Genomic DNA, 21,789 nt, shown 5'->3' with positions numbered 1-21,789 from the left:
TCGACACTTCATTCTTTACATAGATCTTCAAGCAGCTCCAGCATGCGTCGTTGTAAGCTAGCAAGCTCCTTTTGAGAGAGCTTGGACGGATCGGTTTCCGACTGCTCCCCAGTATGCGTCGTTGACTCTTGACTCTGAACCATTTCCCTTTTAAAAACGAAAAAGGGGATTTTTAGTCCGCGTAGCTCTGCAACTAAAGCATCTGCCATCTTCACAGAAGCTCTATAAATTTTGGCGTCATAATTAGTGAGCTCTGCCTGGTCCTCTTGGGTAGACTGAAGAATATTGTTAGCTCGGTTTTAATCAAAAACCGAATTCGAAGATTGAACACATACGGATATCTCTTTGGAATCGACGGGTGCACCAATAGATTGTCTAATAGATAGTCAGCTTATGCTCCAGCAATGTACAAGTGTAAAAGGGACAGTGATGTTGAATTGTTGGATGGAAAAGAAGGAAAGTTGAGTTTTGGGAGAGAATAAATACTTACAAGACTGCATCTAGCTCTTTCTTCTTTTCCCCACGAGCCTGCTGTCTTTGGAGAAGAGCCTCGCGGCCATTCCACCATTGTCGTTCATGACTATGTTGACTTCGGATTAAGCCACGAACCCGAAGTTGAGTTTCTTCATTCTGGCCTACACTTTTCATGACATAGCGCAGTGCTGCAGGCCAGGTGGTAATGGTTGATGGATCGCCAAGAGATGTGCTTGCTGGTTTTGAAGATGAGCTTGGATGTGGCCGAGGTGCTGTCTGAACTGGTGTATTATTCGAGCTAGCTCGGGCATTCTGACGCCTTGGGTCATGCGAGATAGACCTATCCGGTGTCTGGGAAGAGTTATTCTGCGATGCAAGGCTTGATAGCGTTTGGAGCACAGATGTGAGATCCGGAGTATTGTAGGGATGGTCTGCCATCGTACAAAAAGAGGCTGACTGGATCAAATAAAGCAATTCTGACAAGGTCTAAAATGAAGTATCTCGAAACACTCGATTCAAATTTTTAGATCAAACACTGAAATGTCGAAAAACAAGTGGCAACGGGAAGAGCCGTCCCCATAACTGGAATCGAAGAGGATGAAGCTGTTATCCGGTCTTGGCGCATCATCCGTCCACTGAAAATTTACCTTACCTTTCCCTCCCAAACCTCCGGTATTTTCCTTCCAGACCGCGCCCTCGACATTACCCACCACCACCTCATCGATCGTGGGGACATACAGATCCCAATCGATTTAATTTTAATTCGAACAAATTCCACATCCTATCACCCGCCGAGAGACAGTCGCGACCATGTCCCGATCCGCCGCGGATGCAACGCGGTTCACGGCCACGGGGCCCTACGCCAGCTCGAAGAACAATGGCACACCATATGATTTGCCGGAATCCATGAAGTCGAAGACAACGAATACACAGAAGTCGGCGCCTCAATCTGGGCCCGATGGATCCCTCGAGACTCCTAAGCAGAAGGTGGAACGACTTCGAGCTCAGGCACGGGCTGCTCGGATGGCTCAGTCTTCGTCTGGAGTGGATCGATTAATTGATGTTGGACGACGATTCGCCAATAAGGCACACAAGGGAATGGTTTACTCTTTGATTCTTGCGTCGGGTATGTCTCTTGTTCAGGGTTGAAGATCTGCAATCCCTCTATTGAGGGTCAGCAAGATCATGCCATATTTTGAGGTTTTGAGGTTTTGTCGTATCCACGACGAGACATTCATTACACTATGAGAGCCTTAAGGACTTTGTACTGATATATTATATCTCGTTATTAGGTACCTGCGCTGTTCTTACTGCCTACTCAATGGTCTCATTGACACTTTACAACCGCCGCCAACGCACACTGTGGATCGAGAAGGAGACCGAGACTCTCAACCAAGCCCGCATCGCACAGGCCAACGGCTCTGCAACCCTGGAACAGATCGAGCTTATAAAGAAGGAGGATATTGAGGATATCGTGAAGCGAAACCGCGACGAGGAGAAGGCACAACGCCCCTGGGCTAAGGCGAAGCGATTCCTATTCGGCAAGATGAACGCGGAGGATACCGGTGCTACCGGGGCACAGACTGCCACCACTTCAACAGTTGAGTCATCAAGTATAATTGATGCTGTTGAGGCTAAGAAGGCCTTCGATGCCGCTGCTGCTAAGACCGGTGCACCGATGCCAGGCCAGTTGGATGTTATGGCTGAGAATGCAGAGCAAGTCGCGAAGGAGAAGTCTAAGGGGTGGTTTAGCTGGGCTACCGGTCGGTAGATGTGGATTTGAAGTGATCAAAACGACCAAAACAAAAGAAGACTCTGGGCCGAGGAATGGATGCTACGATAGGCATCTACTGATATTGTCTGCGGCATGACATACTGCGGTTTCCATCGACATACGAAGTATTGTCTTTTCTTTTCTTTGCATAGCATGTTGCGAATGGATTTTCTTCGCAGCTTGCTTTCATCGTGGGGGTTCCCGGCGTTATCATTTATTCATTTTCATTTCCCTTCTCCTCTTTGGGCTGTCTTTTTACTTGCTCTGTTTTTTCTTGTCTGATCCTCGAGGGGAAAGCCTCCATGTATATTGATGTACAGTACATAGAAAACCTGCACTTTCTCCTCTATACCGCGTTTTTCGAGTCCTAAAGAGGAAACACAATGCCTCACAGAACTGTCTGTCACTAGTAGAGATATCACATATCTTCTCGGATCATTCGCCGACGAGACCTGTCGGGATTTAAGGTGATGATCAGCCACTGATCAGCCACCAATTACGCAGAGGTAGAACATTGAAGCCAGTCGGTATTAAAGAACCCTTGGCAAACTGTGGTTCCCACAATATTACTATGGAGATGAATAGAACTCTCAACTTGTCTTATTTCAACTACATGTCTTTCCTTTACTCCGTACTCCCAAATCAACACCAATGAACGCCAAGACCGTAGAGAATTGATCTTGTTTTCCCTCCATTCCCACCTTTTCAACCTGACAAGCATGATACATAATAGATAGAAGCCTTTGAATCTCAAAACACACCGAAAATTAAAAGAAAAAAAAAATCTAACGGTCCGAGTCCTGCCAATTAAAAAAAAGGGAATATCAACTTATTTCAAACCAATCCCAACACAAGAGTACCTAGACACCAAATTCCATAACCCCCGCACCAGCTTAACAACCACTGACAATCAACAGATGATTTTTATTTCAAAAATAATTAATTAAAACTAATGAGACACCGTATTGCCACATTACAGAGGGATAAACGTCTTCCCACCATATCCAGGTCCACCACTATTCCACAACAGGGAAGCCCGATCCCCTATTCGGTCTCCGCCGGCAGAGCGCTTTGCCCGACAAACAACCACTATTTTTCCCACCCCCTCCACAACACATCTCTGCGGACTAGTGGAGAATAAGATCTCGTAGATCCCGTGGAAACCTTGTTTAGAGTCTGGAACCTGGTCCCTTTAATATTGTTGATCTGGGGGAGGGGGTGGGTCTGGGGAAAGCTCGAGACTTCACCTTAACCTTGGGCTTAGTATAGGTGCAGATTTGGGGAGGATGGATTTGGACTTTCGGATTATTTTCTTACTTGGCTTGCTTTCCTTTGTTAGTTTAGCTTATGGACTTAATAGAACTTGTTACTCTTATTACTGTTACTTTTAGGAGGAAATTATTTATGTGGTAAGGCAAGGCATAGATTGAAAACCCAGAATAAACGCTGCATTATCGAAGTATGAAAAGGTATCTATGTTGATCCCACAGGAAGACGTGGTAAATGAAAAACTTTTCTTCCCAGCAGGCCCATGAAGATAAACAGAAAACAATTTTGTAAGACGTCCCAAGTAAATAAAACAGAGTCTTGATATAGAAAGGAAGTTCGTTCTCTCTTTCTTTCTCTCGTCAAGTATAGGAAGAAATTTAGTGAGAGCCATTGGCACCATTGGACTTGGACTTGTTAATGGCGCGACGGGCACGCACACCATCAGCCAGATCCTCCAATACCTCAACGGTCATCTCCCAGTTAATACAGGCATCAGTGATACTGACACCCTTAAGGAGGTGAGAAGGTCCCTCAGGGGGAACCTTCTGGTTACCCTCGTAGATGTTGGACTCAATCATCACACCGACAATACCAGTCTCACCCTCGCGCAGCTGGTCAGCGACCTCCTTCGCAACCTTAGGCTGGTTAAGGTGGTTCTTCTGCGAGTTACCGTGGGAGCAGTCGACCATGAGAACCTCACGCTGCTTCTTCTTGCGCAGAGCCTCGCGAGCAACACGAATGTTCTCACGATCGTAGTTAGTACCCTTGTTGCCACCACGGAGAATCACGAAACCATGCTCGTTACCAGCAGTCTTGGTAATAGCTGCAAGACCTTGCTTAGTGACACCGAGGAAACGGTGAGGGTGGGCCGCAGCACCAATGGCATCAATGGCAACAGTGAGGTTACCGTCGGTACCGTTCTTGTAACCGATTGGGAAGGACAGACCGGAGGCCAGCTCACGGTGGAGCTGGGACTCGGTGGTGCGGGCACCGATAGCGCCGAGGGAGATCAAATCGGCCAGGTACTGGGGGAGATGGTGTCGAGCATCTCACTGGCGATGGGGAGGCCAGTGGAAGTCAGGTCAACGTAGAGTTTACGGGAGACGCGAAGACCCTTGTTGATCTGGTAGGACTCATCCATGTCTGGGTCGTTGATCAGACCCTTCCAGCCGACGGTGGTGCGGGGCTTCTCCAGGTAAGCGCGCATGATGATAGAGAGGTCCTTGGAGAGCTTGGTGCTGAGCTCCTTCAAGCGGCGGGCGTATTCGAGGGCAGTGTCTGGGTCATGGATGGAGCAAGGGCCAACAACGACCAGGAGACGGTCGTCGCGCTGTTCGATGATCTCGACGGCTTCATTGCGGCCGGCGCGGACAGTCTTGAGAGAACGATCCGGCTAAAAATTGCATTTGTCAGTTTATTTGTTCCCAGGATATTTCATGAGTCAATTGCAACTGATTTGACAACGTGGCAAATTTCTTTTTGTGTCGCGGTTTGAATTGGCGGGGGAAAGGAAGAAAAAAATGACTCACTGCGGGGATCTCAGTTTGCAGGAGATGAGGAGGCAGAAGAGGATCGTAACCCAGGACTAAAGAATTGAAGATTAGAATGAAAAATCGGGACCAATTTATTAAGAATATAGCAGCTCAATGGCTTGGTACATACCACGAGTGTCCTCGTTGACTTCGGTAGTGTTGACGAGAGGCATGATGGACCAATGGAATCTGTGGTAATTAAGCCGAGTCAGAACACTGCGCGTAGGATATAGAAGATGCGACACAAAGGATGTGATACCAAAGAACAGGAGGGAATGGGATATAACAAGGAAGACAGAGGAAGAGTAGGAGAATAGGAGAATAAAAGAATAGACCGGACAGAGATTGACTCACAGTTATTTACTTTGGAAGGGAAAGAAAAGAAAAGAACCGGAGCCAAAGTGTGGCCCCTCCACCATTAAAAGAGGCAAGATGGGACAAGTGGGGACCAGGAACAAATGCGCTTTTTTTCTTCTATTTTATTTTTCGGAATGACATGTCGCCTGCAGATGAGATAATTCTATGGTCTAGGTAGTAATAATATCATCTAATATCATATCATATTATTTGACACACTGATCAGTCCAAGGGATGTCGGAGGGAATAATTGACTGTCATGCGTCAGATCTAGTGATTTTCGCCCTTGATGAATCGTGGCTCGGAGCCAATCACCATTCGGGATACATAAGTGTGTACCACGGCGAAGAATCCGTGCCTTTTATTGCACAATTGCACAATTGACCATGTTTTCCTATTCTATCAGTGCCACGTTGTACTACTGCTGCTACTGCTGCTACTGGTTCTTTTTTCTTTTCGCAAATTGTCAACTGCTCGCCGAGGTAGATCTGTGAGTAAATGAGATCAACAGTGGATTCGTTACTAAGTCGGTATTAGTCTCTGTTACCCGGTGTCGGCGATCAGCGCAATGGACACCTGCACAGAGAGAGAACTGAGCCTGAGTTAAAAGAGGGTCCGATTTGGGTCCAGGTCAGGTGATGATGGGAAATAGTTAACTATCGCCACGTGATTATTAGGTAATTCGGCACTTGTCATCAATTTTCGGAGTTAACAAAGATGTTAGAGATCCAAATGTCAAGCTTGATCATTATTATCTTTTTATACAGTAATTAGATATATCTTTAAAGGTGAATGTCAAATATAGATTTATATATTTATATATTTACATTTATATTCATATAATATCAGTCATTAATTAATTTCCTCTCAGCTATGCTACATTTCAATAGTGTTCAATAGCCTTCTTCCTTTGCAAGGGAATACCGTCAGCTCCGCTCGGGGCAGTAATGAAGGCAACTGCCCGACTTCAGCCACTCACCGTCAGCCTCTCCCTACCACTCCTTGCTTTTCCATGATTATTTACTTTCCTTACACTGGAGCTTTCAGCTCACTGTGAGCTTTTTGCCTTCAGCCATGTTTGGCGTCAAACGGTCGAGAGAGGACGATGGGTCAGAGCTTGTCCATCAGCACAAACTCCACAAGGTACGTCGACGCGTCCGCCAGCCACAACTATACATTTTTAACTTTACCCTACCTGTCTTGATGACATCCACAAGGGTACATTACCAAGAACTAAACTAACAATATCTAAAGCTTCAGAAGCGCGATCCATCCTCGCAATCATCTGGCTTCAGGCCTGATTCAACCGCCGACCTCGACCTCAACCAGACCCTTCGCTTTCGAGCCCCCACATTGACACCTGTGGATTCTGATGATGAAGTATCTAGCCCGAAGAAACATGGCAGGATGAATGCATCCGCGGGAAGCTCGACAAAATCGGCGCAAAGCTTGTGTCACTCGGTCAGTTCAACGAGTCATTCCGTGAACCCACTGTTTACTACGAGCGGCAACGTGATCCGGCCAAGCTGCAGCGGCAGCAATGTAAATTCCCTATCTCAAAGTACATCCGACCAATCCTTCGGCAACAATAGTGTTTCTTGGGCCATTCCAATGCATACTCAGGGTCCGAGCACACAATCAAGCATGGAAGATGTGGCATATGAGAAAGATAACGATAGTCTTGTTTCGTCTGCTCGACTTCCGAGCCCAATTAGTGACGACGATCATGATACAAATATGGAGAGCATTGCTCCAAGCGAGGCAGATATGGTGTTGTATTCTCATTCTCCTCAATGCTCCCCAGTCATAGGCTGCACAGAAAGTACTTCATTCCTGAAGCCTGCCTTGCGTCAACCATCAACTCCACAAGACGGTGACAATACGACATCCCTCAACCCTACACAAACAAGAAAGAAGCCTTCACTTGTCATGGGCTATCGTGCTGATTGCGATAAGTGCCGACGACAGGTTCCTGGGCATTATAGTCATATCATACAATGATCGGCTATATAACTTGCCTCTTCTAGTCAGTCATTTCAGTTATATCTTTTTCTGAACTTGCTCTGTATAATACGTTTCCTATTTTGCTGTTTTCCTTTTATGCAATAGCGGCGTTTACATTGGTGGCGTTGCAGAGCATATCTTCTCTCTGTCTATATTATGATACTCCAAGTGTTCAGTTTCAAGGCGCCGATGGATAACAAGGAGTTTTATGGTTTCGTTCGATTTTCATCCTACATCTTCTTTTTGTATTGATCCCTTCAGTCAGTTTCTAGGAAGCTCGAGATACTTCAATGAAAAACGATATTCCTTTGTCGTTTACTTTTCTCAGTTCTTTGTCGAAAAACTTCATGAAAGGCAAGACATGTCTTGAAATACTGTGTCTACCTGACCTTCATCAGACATTAATCCTAATCAAAGTAAGGCCAGCTTAATACAAAGAGAATAACTCTACGTGGGCTGTTTCTATTTTCTGGCTGTGAAGAGTGGCCATTCTATTTTGTTTTTTAGTATCCGTTTACACCTCTCTATTTACCATCACCACCCCCACCATCTTCGCAACTCTCACTCACCTCCAGGCTACTCTCCTCTTCTCATTTCCAGCCAGCATCACCATAACCTGAAAGAATCAATCACTCCATTCATCAAGCATCATGAGCTCGCTTCCTCGATTTCAGAGGGGGCGCAAGAAGAAGCCCGCTGATGTATCCCAGCAGGTACGCAGAGAAGAAGAAAGAGTGACAGGACATACAAACAACCATATCCAACCCCATGAACACGAACAAACATCCCATTCAGCCAATTGATAATAAACTAACAAACGACTGCACCAACAGCCAATGTCACGCCCTCAACAAATCGAAGGCTGTGGCACTGCCCATGCCCCACCACCACATCCCCCAAGATCAAAGGATGAGAACGGAGAAGAGCTTCCAATGAACCGCCTCTTTGACCCAACGATGTATCCAAAAAGCTTCAAACCCAGTGAAATGACAGTGTCATGGGATCAATGGACCCTCCTCGCCTGCCAAGACAGCCAAGTCCAATGCGCAAGCTGCAAGAACCGTCCCTTCCACTGCGGCTGCATCGTCATAAGCGTGGGCGCAAAGTGCCTTAATAGCTCTGAGCCACCCCGGTGCGCAATAGGAGTATACTACGGCATCAACAATCCCCTGAATGTCGCGTCGGAAATCAAAGAAGCCCCCTTTACCGAACAAGTTGCTATTCTGCGCGCTTGTATCATTGCCCTCACTCACGTCATTAGTAACTGCCAGGTTACCAAGCCTAAGAGGAGGAATGAGATGGCCTTTCCACTACATACAGTGGTTATTCGAACTGACTCGCCTTATCTTGTTCAGGGAGTTACTGAGTGGATGACTAAGTGGAAGCTTAATGGGTGGAAAACCGCGAAGGGGCAGCCTGTCGCTAATGAGAGTATGTGGAGGCTTATTGATGTGTGGATCAGACAATTGGAACCGGAGGTTATGGTTAAGTTTTGGCTTGTTTCGAAGGCAATGAATATGACTGCTGGGTGCCTTACTCTTTATGGGATGCACGGGCCTAAGGAGTTGGATGGGAGCAGTCCTGGATTTATGAAGCTGGCAGATTCGAATGAGAACAAGAAAAAGAGCCCTGGTTAGCGTTGACTCTGGATGAATGGATCGATGCTCATGGGAGGTTGAATATTCGCTGCTTACGGCGAATTTCTGATTCGGAAATTATCGTGCGTGGTTCCTGCAGATCCCTAGAATTACTGGGTAGCTATGTGCAATAAGGATGATTAAGAGTTATGTATGCTTTGGAGTTCCCAATCGTATGTAGGACCGAGTATGAAGTAGCCCAGCCCTTCCATAGAGTTTGCGTTGCCAAAAACAATAGGAAATCTTGAGCAGTTAACTTGAATTGACGGTAAACCTATCGATCATGGAGCAGCGAGGCTAAAAAAGAAACAATACATGAATAAAGTTTATACTAGAGCACGAATTCAAGGTCTCATTAACATAATAATACATGTCTGCAAACAAATAAGAAACAAAGATTGAAGAAAGCTAAAGTCCAGATCCGCACACGCCAAGAGACAGAGAGGGCGCAAGATACGACGTAACATCTACCTTCCCATTCGCCTTAACCGCGAAACTGAAGAAAGTATGATATCCCCAACACTCATCCAGCTTCCCATCCGCCAAACCCTGCAACACGCGCAGATAATTCTCACCATATGAACCTCTCCCCTGAACCTCCATCCAACCAACAATCGTACGTGCGATATCAAGATCATTCTTCCGGTAATTCTGCAACGGAATGTATATCTTAATAATAGGCAACTCGGCATAAGCAGCAATATCAAAATAATAAAAGTAATGTGCTGTCCTTGGGATACCCAAAAAGTTCATATTTTCACTAGTTGGAAGCACTGTTTCGTTTTCTTCAGGGTGATCAGCTGATAAAAGACCAAGTCTCTTTATCAAGTCATAGAGACTATCGAGTTCACGATCTATGTCCGAGATCCGTCCACCAAGAGTCATGATTTCTCTCACAGAGCGAAAACTAGTACTCGCAGTCTTCATGTACCATTTTAGCCTCGAACCAGAGGGACCTGCATGATGATCCACCGCAGCCATATAAGGACGTAATTCCTTTCCCTCGGAGCTCGTAGTGAGAAATTCCTCAAGAACAGCCATCTTATTATTCAAGTTCGGGTTCAGGGCCCTAAGTGCTTTACTCCAATGCGAGAGAGGTAATGGTAATTTCTGACCAGGTAGTCTAGACACGAAGTAGCCCTTTGAGCGAAAGGCGCCGAGATGAGTAAATTCCATACCGGCGACAAGGGACGTAGATGGCTTATCCAGTGCTCCTGATTTGGTGTAAGCGTCTTTATCTGGACTAAACAGAGAGGAAAGTAGGGAACTAGACCAGCTGAGGTCTGTGTTCGGGGCTACTTTCGCAAGACGATCGAGGTACTCTCCGTACAGGGACTGGTTTAGTGGATCGAGGTCTGTTCCAGCTTCGGAACCAATGGGTTCCCATGAAGTACGGATTTGGGGCTTGCCGGTTGAAGTATTCCAATTCCAGGCGTACTCGAGGGGGAATCCATTTGGATTGAGAATTGTTTGCCATTTGAAGACGCTATTGGAATCTGGCGCAGAACCGAGTGTTGGTACCTAGAGTATCTGGGATTAGTGGTTTACTTTTGTTGCTTTTGCGTATGGGTGCAGTCTACTTACAACCCAGTGGTGATGGAATTGTAAAATTTCCACTTGCTGGTGAATAGAATATCCTGCTTCTTTGAGGAGTAATGCTAGCGGGGGACCGGTTAATGATCCCCAGAAATCTTCTCCTTCACTTGGATACCATTGGGTTAGGCTCTTCCATAGGCAGTCTGTTCCAGTATCTGGTAACTCCTATAATGTTGTTATGGTCACGAATGGCATTTATGCCAGTGGTACTCGTCAAAGGGGCGGAAATGGTTACCTTTGATCTTTGAATGGGGCCCGTCATTTTGTTTCTCTTTTTGCTTTTTTTTACAAAGTTGGATTTGATCTCTTGGGGTGTTGGGTTGAAAAGACCTACTCCAATTAACACATCATTCAAGTTCAAACTTATATAATAATATTGCCGTTTAGATGGGCCTCTTTAAATGTATCTACTGCCAGGTGGGCAGGATAAGAGGAGTTCCAATTATTTAAGAAAGAATAAATCGCGTAGATCGCGGTATCGCTGCTGCATTTTTCCTTTCAGGTGGGAAAACATCAAGAGTTCATCGCGAAACATTCTATTTATCTCAGTCTCTGTCGAATCCTCAATGCCCGCGCCAATAATAATTTAGAAAGATCTGGAATCAAATAAAAACAATGCATTCTGTGTAACATGAGAGAGGGGTATATGGCAAATCTGTCGCTTTAAATTTCCAACTCTCCTTCGCCTAGCGGTGGCTTATAGTAAGTGGGGTATATCCTCTGGTATACTAGTAGTTCTATGTAAAAATGGCTTTGTATATTTTATGCTGGGCCGGCCTTGCATGGCCAAGCTTCTTGGCTACGTTAGAACTTATTATGCGATCTAATAATACCTTAGATTATTGATTCTCTCAAGGCTCCTGGTGCTAAAGTGCCGAGGAAATTAAGACTACGACTGGCAGTTGAAGTATGTTTCTAGTTCATCACCCGATCATACTAGAGTAGCCCGTACTAGTAGATGATGTGATAGGTATATATTATCTCTAAGTCGTCCTCTGCACGGGATCGAAAGTTAAATACGTAGTATTGTTCGTAGCTCGAGATATTTCATGATTGTAGTGTTCTCTCTTCGCAGTCAAGCCCTGAAGTGTCATAGCTATGGATTCTAAAAGTAACCCCGGTTGCAAACCCTGTCCCTTCATACAGACAGATGGGCCACCAGCGGAAATAAGACATCCCCCACATACCGACTACCGACTTATCGACACACTAGCGTCCTTCAACAGAGGAAAGACGATAGAGAGCGAGCAGTTCATGCAAAGGGTGCAAGTGCTAAAGGAATCTTTGAGGTACATCTCTATCTCCCCCAACAATGCAATATCTAAGAATCTAACGAAAGAAACTAAACATTCTAGATAACGCACGATATCTCAGATATATGTGACGTCGACATGCTCCTCGGTGCAGGGAAGAAAACTGCTTGCACCGCCCGATTCTCTACAATCACTTTTGAGCGTGGTTCGGCAGATGCAATGTGCGACCCCAAAGGAATGGCCCTCAAATTCATAACAGAGCAAGGAAATTAGGACTGGGTCTGCCTTAACACGCCCATGTTTTTCATACGTGATCCCATGAAATTCCCAGCTATGATGCACGCTCAAAGACGGGACCCGCAGACAAATCTCGTGAATCCAAATCTCTAGTGGGACTGGGTCTGCAATAACCACGAGGCACTGCATATGGTGATATTCCAATACAGCGAGTCTGGAGATATGTTCGATTATCGAAGTATGAGCGCGTATGTAGGTAATGCGTTTAAATGGGTGAAAAGGGACGGATCTTGGAATTACGTTCACTTCTTTTTCACATCTGATCAGGGGCCTGACTTCCAGACTGGGGAGAAGGCCAAGAATCCCAGTGCTGGAGATATAGACTCAGCAACTAGGGATCTATATGAGGCTATTGAACGGGGTGAGTATCCTAGTTGGACAGCACATGTGCAAAGTGTGGCACCTGAGAATGCCCATAAGCTATCATTCAATCTTCTCGATGCGACCAAACATTGGAACATACAGAGTTACCCACGGCATATCCCCGTTATCCCACCTCGGCAATTAGGAAAGTTGACCCTAACGCAAAGCCCCAAAGACTTCTTCACGGAGGTTGAACAATTAGCATTCTCCCCTGCCAACCTTGTGCCCGGAGTCGAACCATCAGAAGACCCAATACTGCAGGCACGTTTATTCGCATACAACGATGCCCAACGCTACAGGCTAGGAGCAAGCAGCCAAGACCTACCGGCTAATCGCCCAAAGTCCGGTGCAGCCAGCACAGATACCAATTTCAGTACTACAGCTCATGTTAAGACCCACATAGACGCTGAACATGACGCATGGCTGGCCCAAACTTCCGCTCGGGCCTGGTCCCAGCCAAATGAGGAGGAATACAAGTTTCCCAGAGAATTTTGGGAGGTTCTTACGGAGCTGCGGAGTGCCGAGTTTCAGAACAGTATTGTTGTTAATATATCCAAGCTCTAGCTCATACTTGGGCGGATATTAGAGAGCGGGTATATCAAACGCGGGGTTTAGTGGCTACCGATTTGGCCTGATATTACGGCAGCTGGCTTAGGAGGGATATCTGGGTCAGCTAGACTCTAAGGACACAGGCTATGTTCATCTTCGAATGCAATGACTACACTTGATGTCAGAAAACTTATCTACCAAGGTCCTACTTCTCAGTCGTCAGTACCACTGTGATTTTTTCTTTTATTGCAGCTGTCTTTATTCCAATGATATTCTTCAAACTTGCTCGAGCTTTTGGAACACTGCTTTACTTGAACAGAGTGTATGGACTATAAACAAGGATACCCTTCCACCTTGGATCGCTAGCCCTGCTCCCCGATCTTAGGCTTCAAGTCTAGCTTCTCATACTCAGCTCGGACTGTTCTCCAAGCTTCATATTCTGATTCCATCCTTTCCTCCTCCTCCTTCTCCGCCGCAGCTTTCTCCTCCTCCTCAGATTCTGTTTTTGGAAGATCTCCTCCACAAAATGTACCACCGGTCCAATATCTCAAAATGATACTAGCATCATGTTTGCGGTGGCGGTAGAACTCAAGCTCTTCGAGGCCCTCCCGTACAAATGATTATGAGCTTATATGCTCCGGCCAGATCACCATTGGTAGTTCAGTTTCGGTTGGTGGAGAAAACATTTCCTCAAAAATAGTCTCCATACGTACTCCCTTTTGTGTTATATCAGAGTCATCCTAGGAAGATATCGCTATTAGGGGGTTTCCATTACATTGAGGCTTTTTTGCCATGAATTGAAACTCACTGGGATTTGGAAATAAGTCTGGTTCGCGCAATAGGAAAAATGTGTGACCCTGACACTAATTTTATACATCGGTGGCTGCTGCACTAACATGCGGCGCCAGCTTGCTTGGCTGCTCCACATGGGGTGAGGTGTCCATTTCGTGAGATATTTAGTAAACAATAAAGTAAGGTAAATTCGACTTATTATGATATTATATAGAGTCTATTTCATGTCAATTCAAACGCAACGAAAGATGTATGTAGATGTCAACTGGTACATGACTGGAGATGCCGCCATCCGATCCGACTGGATGACAAATCATCCGACGGCGCTGGCCCGAATGAAATGTATGAGAAGTCGGCAAAATTGAGTAGTAGGAAATAATTGAAACAAAAAAAAAAAGGGTTTCAAGGCAGTAGATTGAATTATTATTATTGTGAAGTACTATGGTCTATTCAAATTGAACATTCTTTCTTCAAGACTTGCAGCTCTGTCTTCACAGTGCTCGGCACAGAGCAGAAAACCCCACATGGATGGCAGAGCGCTTAGCCGATCTCCATTGCCGGGTAACGGTACTCGTGAACCGCAACACATCCGACCCCGGAATTTCATCCGGCATTTTCCTTAACCTTGGGGAGTTTGTTGGGGAATTCTTTGGGGATTGCTTCTTTTTTCTTTTTTAACCTCCTCACACTCGTGGCAAATCTTGCACAATACATTGATAGCATCCATTTAGTGTTGCTACTTGCATATACTACACGGCCTCGTCGCATAAAGTCATATTTCGACCACATCTACGAGCCTCCCGGCCTGAATTACACATAGAAATAAAAAGCCAAAACCACACACCATGGCTTCTCCAATTCCCCGCGGCATCAAGCAGGTGCTCCAGAAGTCTCCTAACGACATTGTCATCCTCTCCTCCCTGCGTACCCCCGTCACCCGCGCTAAGAAGGGCGGTTTCAAGGATGCCTACCCCGAAGAGCTGCTCGCCAACGTTCTCAAGGCCACTCTGAAAGCCAACCCCAACCTGGACCCGGCTCTGATTGACGACGTCACCATTGGATCCGTTCTCCAAGAACTCGGTGGTGCTAAGGCTGGCCGCATGGCCCAGATCCACGCTGGATTCCCTCACTCCGTACCCTTCAACACTATCAACCGCCAATGTTCCTCCGGTCTGGCCGCCATCACAGCCGTCGCTTACGGTATCCGTGCCGGAGCCTTGAACGTCGGTGTCGGTGGTGGTATGGAGCACATGACTCGCAACTACGGCTCGCGCGCTATCCCCACAGTCCTCTGGCCCGAGCTGAAGGAGTCTTACTCCCAAGATGCACAGGACTGCATCATGCCCATGGGTCTGACATCCGAGAACGTCGCTGAGCGCTACGGCATCACCCGCACTGACCAGGATGCCTTCGCTGCTGAGTCTCACGCTAAGGCCTCCGCTGCCCAAAAGGCTGGCCGCTTCGATAGCGAGATCGTCCCCGTCACCACCAGATCTATTGATCCCGAGAACCCCGATGCTCCCGCCAAGGAAATCACCGTCACCCAGGATGATGGTATTCGACACAACATCTCCGCTGAGAAGATGGGCACGCTCAAGCCCGCTTTCAAGCCCAACGGCGCCAGTACCGCCGGTAACAGTTCTCAGGTCAGTGACGGTGCCGCTGCTGCGCTGTTGATGCGCCGCTCCACCGCCGAGGAGCTGGGTCTCTCCGGCTCTATCAAGGGTCGCTGGGTCGCTACCGCCGTTGCGGGCTGTGCCCCCGACGAGATGGGTGTTGGCCCTGCCGTGGCTATCCCCAAGCTGCTGGAGCAGGTTGGCCTGAAGGTTCCTGATGTTGGTGTTTGGGAAATTAACGAGGCCTTTGCTTCCCAGGCTCTTTACAGTGTCCGCAAGCTGGGCATTGACGAGGCCAAGGTTAACCCCAACGGTGGTGCTATTGCTATCGGTCACCCTCTTGGTGCCACTGGTGCTCGCCAGCTCGCCGATCTCCTGCCTGAGCTTGAGCGCAGCAACAAGGACATTGGTGTTGTTAGCATGTGCATTGGTACCGGTATGGGTATGGCCGGTATGTTCGTTCGCGAGTAAAAAAGTAAACTGTTTCATGGACAAGTTCACGTACAAAATCACTGTTTGATTTCCTTTTGACGTGCGGACGTTTCTGGTTAAACGGATTGGTTATATTATGATATCAGCGAAGCATGTGTATATACAATTTTTTCAATATAAAACGGATTTGAGGATTCAATTTTCCAATTGCTGACCGTAAGTCTTTGCAGAATAAAGGCTAGTATAAGCCCGTGGTTTCCACTGAAATGATATGAATAAAATCATTATGGGCAGGTTTGGCATACAGTGTTCGAGGGGCCTCAATCCAAAAAAAAATAAAAATTCTATTATATTAGGCAAAATTTCTACAATATATCATTGTAATTGTGGAAAGAATCAAAAACAGATGTGTTCTTGATGTTCCTCTATCTATCTGTACTATAATGCCAAGACCGTGATTCTCCACGTGACCAAATTTTGTTACGCCGCGCAAAAGTTCCCAGCATCGAGGACATCAAAAACATCTACACCACAATCATGCGTCCTGCAATGCGTCTTCCCCTCCGGGAGGCATTATATGTCTGCTCGAACTGCAGACAAGAAACACTACCACGAATTTCCCCGCTAGCCCGCCAATTCCGCCGCTATGCCTCGTCCGATGAATCCCCGGGCTTTCTCGAGCGAACCCGCCGCCAACTCTGGAGCGAAAAGCCCCCGGGCGCAGCCGATCCTTACACCGGTCAATCGCAAATGAAACAAGCTGCTGAGCAATCAAGTGGACAAGAGGAGGGTGGCCTGAAGGCTGGAGAGGAGTCCGGAGAAGACCTGACAGTGGGCAGTGAATATGTCCAGGCCGATACTTGGAATGGTCTTGACGTGATTGGTTTCACTGAGGAGAAGGAATGGCTTGTGAAGGGCTCTGATCCGGAAGCTGATCAGTATACTCGGTATGTTTCACTGCTTATCACCTGTAATTGGTGGTTTAGCTTGTGCAGTTTGATTAGGAGGATTGTCGATTGTCGGTCAACCAGTTGCTAATACATTGATTTGTCTTTAGATACGATGCCGATGTCAAGGTCCGAAAATTGCCACTCGCGTTCCACCAGACGGCTGTTGAGATCTGTCTCATGCAAATGCTGGGCAAGCCCTTGGCTGATATCTCAAACGTTGCTACACACCACCATGTGATCCAGAAAATGATTGACGACTGTGTTGTTGTGGGCTCCGAGTCATGGGAGACTGCTCTGCGGTTCCCGAACCAGAAGGCCATGGAGACACTTTCCTTTGTGTTCAACCAGATTGGAGAGAAGACTGAGATTCAAATTGGGTCACCAGAGAAGTTCATCCTTGAGAACAAAGAGGCTGCTAGCGAGCTTCGTACTCTGTCATTGACCGATCCCAATGTCAAATTTGCCGTTAGTCCTCAATATACCATGTACAACGAAAGGTTTTATGCTAACAACAGTTCCCAGTTTGCCAAGCGATTCTCTCAACTCATCGGCCGTCGCGTTCCCGACAAGATCATTAGTTCCTCCAACACTACTGGCGAATTTGTTGCTGGTATTGATACCAGGCTCAAGGAGAAGCCTGTCAATGTCACAAAGAAGCTAGCCAAGCGAGCCCGTGCCGGTGTCCTGCCACCCAACCTCCAGTTCAGCTCTAAGCGTATTTCCAAGGCTGATCAAGATGAGGCTGTTGGTCGCAAGAAGGCTATTATCTCTGAGCTCTACAACAGAGGTCTGTACGTTCCCCAGGACAAGAGCAAGCCATCTGGGCTTCAATAATTCATATAGCGTCGCAAGGAACCGAGTCGTGACTAGTGGTTTGCAAGCTTGGGGTTTGCTTTCCACGGTACAAGGGTTTGGAAATTCGAGGTGCATGGGATAGAAAATACCGGCACTCCGTGAGATCTAAGCCTTGTGATATTAGGACATATTTTGTGTATACTAGAAATAACTTCAATTGCATTTTGCTATTTATTTGTTAACAGGCGCATGTGGATTTTGTAGTTGAAAATGTACATCAGAACTCCAGCCCATGTTTTTCATTGCATTCAGCACCCCAGTGTGCAAAGTAAAGAAAAGAGGTGAATACAAGGCCCTCGAACTCCACATGAAACTCCTCGACAATCACACGCATAAACTATATCAAAACGTGAAATAAAATCGATTCAATCTATCTCCTTGCCGCAGCAGGAATACTGAAGCCTCTCGTCATAAAATCACCGCCCTTCTTTTGGTCGTCCGTCTTGGTGAAAAGACTGTCCAGATTTTCATTACGACCTGTGACTTTTTGTCTCTTATTCCTCTCGTCCTGTTCGTCCTTGACCTTTGCAGCGATCTTTGCGGCGGCGGCATTCTTGATACCGCTACCAGGAGTCGGAGTCGAGGTATTGCTTCGGTTATTAAGTTCAGAAGCTGGTTTAGACGCTCCGACAGTGGCATCAGTAGCGTTCTCTCCAGCGGCATGCTTCTTGCGTTTCTTCGAGCCAGGAGCTTTCTTAAGGGAGTGGGTGAGGTTCTGCTCTGCAAGCTTGTGGCCTCTAGCAATGAGGCGCTGTTTATCATCCTCCTTGGTCGGCAAGATTGAAATAATATTATCCTCAGTATATGGCACGTCGCACTAGATAGATGGGAAACATCAAGTTAGCTGAGATACCACTTTACTAAGCAGGTTTTATAAACGGTCTGCTCACCTGTAGACACTTATCCCCCTTCAACTGACGAATTGCCTCCTCGGCAAAGACATGGCCACATGGTACCAGGTAAACGGACTTCACGCTCGGGCCGAGTGGCTTCGCGGTAATAGGGCAGATCCAGCCTTCACGACGCTGATGACGGTGGGCAGTGGCTTTATCGGACGGATGCTCTGAGAGCTCGGTATCGATCTCAAAGTGCAGCTCAACTAAATCCCGAAGCGACTTCACGCGCCCGCACAAGACTTCTTCACAGTCGGATTTGGAGCTAATGCCCTCGCCATCATCACCGGGGATGAGGAACTGAATGACGGCGTCTTTGTTATAGAGATTGCCTACTGAGTCGGAGACGATCGGCCGAGCGAGAGATTTGTGTGATAATGGGCACGTTGTCCAGGCATGTTCTTGTTGCTCACGCTGGGTTTCTTTTAGCTGCGTTGTAGTTGGAGCGCGAGCGGCTTCGCGGACAAGTTCTCGGCGGGTGGGGATACTTGAGCAGTTGTTAGCGTTTGATACATTCTACTTGGTCGCAATTATGTTTAATAAATCAGAGTAGAGATATCTGCAGCTTACCTTCCGCCGTCATTACCCATGTTGGATGGAGCTGCGTGAGATTCTTCACAATTAATGACTTCAAGTAGCAAATGGGTTGCCACTGCGATAAAGATAAGAACATTGAAGCCTCAGATAGCGCGATGACTAATCACTGATTAGATTGGCCCGGGGATAACTATCAACAGCTGGCCGGAAGCTCTCTCCACACTTCTTCCCCAGCTCAATGCCTCAAACATGAGATTATCTCAGTCGCTTTTCCTGTTGACGGTGGCTGGGTCCATCGCCCATGCTAGCAGCGACAAGGTTGCCCGGCCCCGTGGTGTAGGTCCAGAATGTGAGTGTTTTGATCCTGCATCCCCACCCGGAGCATGGTGTCCACACACCCCAGTGGACCATTATCGGGGCAATATGCCTACAAATTCCAATGCCACTCATCACACAGAATACTAATTATCGGAATAAATAGTTGCCAAATTCTACCAGGACACAGAGACCTTCACCTGTATCTCCAACCCGGCCGTTAAGATCCCATTTTCAGCTGTTAACGATGACTTCTGCGATTGTCCGGATGGCAGTGACGAGCCTGGCACCGCTGCCTGTTCGCATCTTTCGCAAAACTCCCCGCTTACCGTGGCGGATCGTCCAGGGCACAGTGAGATGGAACTAACTCTCGCATTGCCTGGGTTCTACTGCAAAAACAAGGGCCACCGACCCTCATATGTCCCGTTTCAGCGTGTAAACGATGGAATTTGTGACCATGAGCTATGCTGTGATGGTAGTGACGAATGGGCACGTGTGGGAGGTACCAAGTGCGAGGACCGATGCAAGGAGATCGGTAAGAAGTGGCGCAAAGAGGAGGAGCAGCGCCAGAAGTCCATGACCGCGGCCTTGAAAAAGAAGAAGGAGCTTCTCGTGGAGGCTCGTCGACAGCAGGCAGATATTCAGAAGAACATCGATCAATTGCAGTCTGAGGTTAAGGAAGCGGATCTTAAGGTAGCGGGCCTCCAGGCTGCGCTGAAGGTCGTTGAAGAGCAAGAACGCAAGGTTGTTCGTACTAAGGGCAAGGGCAAGGTCAATGCTCTTGCGGGAGTTGCGAAGGCTCGTGTGCAGGAACTGCGTGAGGGTGCTCTAGACCTTCGTCGGCAGCGAGACGATACTCTCGAACGTATGAAGGAGCTCGAGGAGATTCTTTCCAAGTTCAAGATCGAGTACAACCCTAACTTTAACGATGAGGGTGTCAAGCGCGCTGTGCGCAGCTGGGAGGACTATGCTGCTCGTGAACTTGGTGACGGAATTAACGAAGACAAAGAACGTGATTTGGAAGAGATTGTCAAGGTTGATAGCAAAGATTCGGGTGTCGATTGGGAGCACTGGGAGAATGAGGACGATGGCTGCGCCGAGTCTGACCTAGGTATGAACAGCTTTTATAAAGTGATATTTCTCTCAAACCGGCTAACATGTCTTTTCTAACAGTATACAAACTGGCGGCCTACTTTCCACCATCACTCGTTGATTTTATTGAGGACAAAGTCCTATCTGCTCGATCTTTCCTGGAAGACAATGGAATTCTGGCCAAGCCTAACAGTGATTCCTCCTCAGAGTCGAAGGCAGTGACTGATGCACGGGATGCACTCAAGTCCGCCGAGGACTCTCTGAACAGATTGAACAACAAGGTTAACGACCAACAGTCCGATTTAGAGAAGGACTATGGTTCGTCGGGAATTTTCCGTGCTCTGAAGGGCCAATGCATCGAAAAAGATGCAGGTGAATATAAATACGAGCATTGCTTCTTGGACTCAACAAAGCAGATCCAAAAGAAAGGTGGCTCCAATATGTCCATGGGTAAATTCACTCAGATCAGCATCACCACTGTTGAGGAGCTTAGCGAAACGGGAGATGTCATCAACATTGAAAAGGTGGCATTGGAGTATGAGCGTGGACAATCCTGCTGGAATGGTCCTAACCGATCGACCAAAGTCATCTTGGAATGTGGTGAGCAAAATGAAATCTTGAAGATCGCCGAGGATGAGAAGTGCGTGTACTCGATGCTTGTGACCACCCCAGCTGTTTGCCCTGGTGGTGAAGAGGAGACTGCTCCCTCAAAGGATGAGCTGTAAATACTGCCGAGGGTCTTTTCTGGCCACCCACCATTGCATGTACGATTGTTTAAACTACTTCCGAAATTCGGTGTCCACCCCAGCACTCCTTCATTGTTCCCCGGACCCTGAATGCCAGGATACACTAGATCTGATTAGGCAAAAGATGAAATTAGCAACTTTCCTTGTTTATTTTCTTAAAAAATACAGATACTTACGCAGTCAAGTTACATACCTTACTTCAGGGCTCTCATGTGTGTATGGCAGATACGAATTCCATTGGATATATTGCTGAAGCTTTGCGGAATAATGAGGGGATGGCTGACGCTACTTTCAATAATGTTCACGATACATACTACCAACTTGAACCTCGGCCTAATGATCTACATGGATCTACATGAACCACTTCCCTGTATACTCATATATCTGGCCGGGAATAGACACCATCTTTAATGCAAACTTAACCTTTTTAATAACAAGATTTCAGTCCAGCTCTGC

General features: G+C 47.0%; 12 protein-coding genes across 12 annotated transcripts; 7 read left to right on the top strand and 5 right to left on the bottom strand.

Moving 5' to 3' along the window:
* Positions 1–8: 8 nt before the first annotated feature.
* N7478_002486 (DUF2458 domain-containing protein) lies at positions 9–912 on the bottom strand (the record flags this gene model as incomplete). Its single annotated transcript, XM_056918700.1, has 3 exons — positions 9–275; positions 336–375; positions 491–912. The coding sequence occupies 3 exons, from the start codon at positions 910–912 to the stop codon at positions 9–11; spliced, it is 729 nt and encodes a 242-aa protein (XP_056781858.1).
* Positions 913–1,278: 366 nt separating this feature from the next.
* On the top strand, positions 1,279–2,245 carry N7478_002485 (cytochrome c oxidase assembly protein COX14; the record flags this gene model as incomplete). Its single annotated transcript, XM_056918699.1, has 2 exons — positions 1,279–1,600; positions 1,767–2,245. Coding segments are annotated over 2 exons (801 nt in total), but the record flags the coding sequence as incomplete, so codon positions are not given.
* Positions 2,246–3,894: 1,649 nt separating this feature from the next.
* Positions 3,895–5,222, bottom strand: N7478_002484 (3-deoxy-7-phosphoheptulonate synthase; the record flags this gene model as incomplete). The annotated part of the gene is made up of 4 exons (XM_056918698.1): positions 3,895–4,542; positions 4,605–4,910; positions 5,047–5,102; positions 5,180–5,222. 4 exons carry the CDS (start codon positions 5,220–5,222, stop codon positions 3,895–3,897), a joined length of 1,053 nt encoding a protein of 350 aa, XP_056781856.1.
* A 1,258-nt stretch (positions 5,223–6,480) lies between these two features.
* N7478_002483 (uncharacterized protein) lies at positions 6,481–6,998 on the top strand (the record flags this gene model as incomplete). Its single annotated transcript, XM_056918697.1, has 3 exons — positions 6,481–6,549; positions 6,661–6,786; positions 6,834–6,998. 3 exons carry the CDS (start codon positions 6,481–6,483, stop codon positions 6,996–6,998), a joined length of 360 nt encoding a protein of 119 aa, XP_056781855.1.
* Positions 6,999–8,246: 1,248 nt separating this feature from the next.
* Positions 8,247–9,047, top strand: N7478_002482 (uncharacterized protein; the record flags this gene model as incomplete). The annotated part of the gene is made up of 1 exon (XM_056918696.1): positions 8,247–9,047. One exon carries the CDS (start codon positions 8,247–8,249, stop codon positions 9,045–9,047), a length of 801 nt encoding a protein of 266 aa, XP_056781854.1.
* Positions 9,048–9,455: 408 nt separating this feature from the next.
* Positions 9,456–10,905, bottom strand: nscD (prenyltransferase nscD; the record flags this gene model as incomplete). The annotated part of the gene is made up of 3 exons (XM_056918695.1): positions 9,456–10,568; positions 10,632–10,808; positions 10,879–10,905. The coding sequence occupies 3 exons, from the start codon at positions 10,903–10,905 to the stop codon at positions 9,456–9,458; spliced, it is 1,317 nt and encodes a 438-aa protein (XP_056781853.1).
* Positions 10,906–12,373: 1,468 nt separating this feature from the next.
* On the top strand, positions 12,374–13,120 carry N7478_002480 (Heme-dependent catalase-like protein; the record flags this gene model as incomplete). The annotated part of the gene is made up of 1 exon (XM_056918694.1): positions 12,374–13,120. The coding sequence occupies one exon, from the start codon at positions 12,374–12,376 to the stop codon at positions 13,118–13,120; it is 747 nt and encodes a 248-aa protein (XP_056781852.1).
* A 347-nt stretch (positions 13,121–13,467) lies between these two features.
* N7478_002479 (uncharacterized protein) lies at positions 13,468–14,049 on the bottom strand (the record flags this gene model as incomplete). Its single annotated transcript, XM_056918693.1, has 2 exons — positions 13,468–13,710; positions 14,002–14,049. 2 exons carry the CDS (start codon positions 14,047–14,049, stop codon positions 13,468–13,470), a joined length of 291 nt encoding a protein of 96 aa, XP_056781851.1.
* Positions 14,050–14,742: 693 nt separating this feature from the next.
* Positions 14,743–15,984, top strand: N7478_002478 (uncharacterized protein; the record flags this gene model as incomplete). Its single annotated transcript, XM_056918692.1, has 1 exon — positions 14,743–15,984. The coding sequence occupies one exon, from the start codon at positions 14,743–14,745 to the stop codon at positions 15,982–15,984; it is 1,242 nt and encodes a 413-aa protein (XP_056781850.1).
* A 498-nt stretch (positions 15,985–16,482) lies between these two features.
* On the top strand, positions 16,483–17,729 carry N7478_002477 (mitochondrial 54S ribosomal mL50 protein; the record flags this gene model as incomplete). The annotated part of the gene is made up of 2 exons (XM_056918691.1): positions 16,483–16,892; positions 17,003–17,729. The coding sequence occupies 2 exons, from the start codon at positions 16,483–16,485 to the stop codon at positions 17,727–17,729; spliced, it is 1,137 nt and encodes a 378-aa protein (XP_056781849.1).
* A 391-nt stretch (positions 17,730–18,120) lies between these two features.
* N7478_002476 (replication termination factor 2) lies at positions 18,121–19,233 on the bottom strand (the record flags this gene model as incomplete). Its single annotated transcript, XM_056918690.1, has 3 exons — positions 18,121–18,567; positions 18,641–19,130; positions 19,214–19,233. The coding sequence occupies 3 exons, from the start codon at positions 19,231–19,233 to the stop codon at positions 18,121–18,123; spliced, it is 957 nt and encodes a 318-aa protein (XP_056781848.1).
* Positions 19,234–19,429: 196 nt separating this feature from the next.
* N7478_002475 (uncharacterized protein) lies at positions 19,430–21,312 on the top strand (the record flags this gene model as incomplete). Its single annotated transcript, XM_056918689.1, has 3 exons — positions 19,430–19,529; positions 19,662–20,606; positions 20,669–21,312. The coding sequence occupies 3 exons, from the start codon at positions 19,430–19,432 to the stop codon at positions 21,310–21,312; spliced, it is 1,689 nt and encodes a 562-aa protein (XP_056781847.1).
* Positions 21,313–21,789: the final 477 nt, after the last annotated feature.

Source organism: Penicillium angulare (genome assembly GCF_028827245.1).
Source record: "Penicillium angulare strain IBT 27051 chromosome Unknown utg000003l_segment0_segment0, whole genome shotgun sequence".
NCBI classification, from domain to species: Eukaryota; Fungi; Ascomycota; class Eurotiomycetes; order Eurotiales; family Aspergillaceae; genus Penicillium; species Penicillium angulare.
Note: the sequence above shows the minus strand (reverse complement) of the source record. Positions and strands in the feature narration are given on the sequence as shown.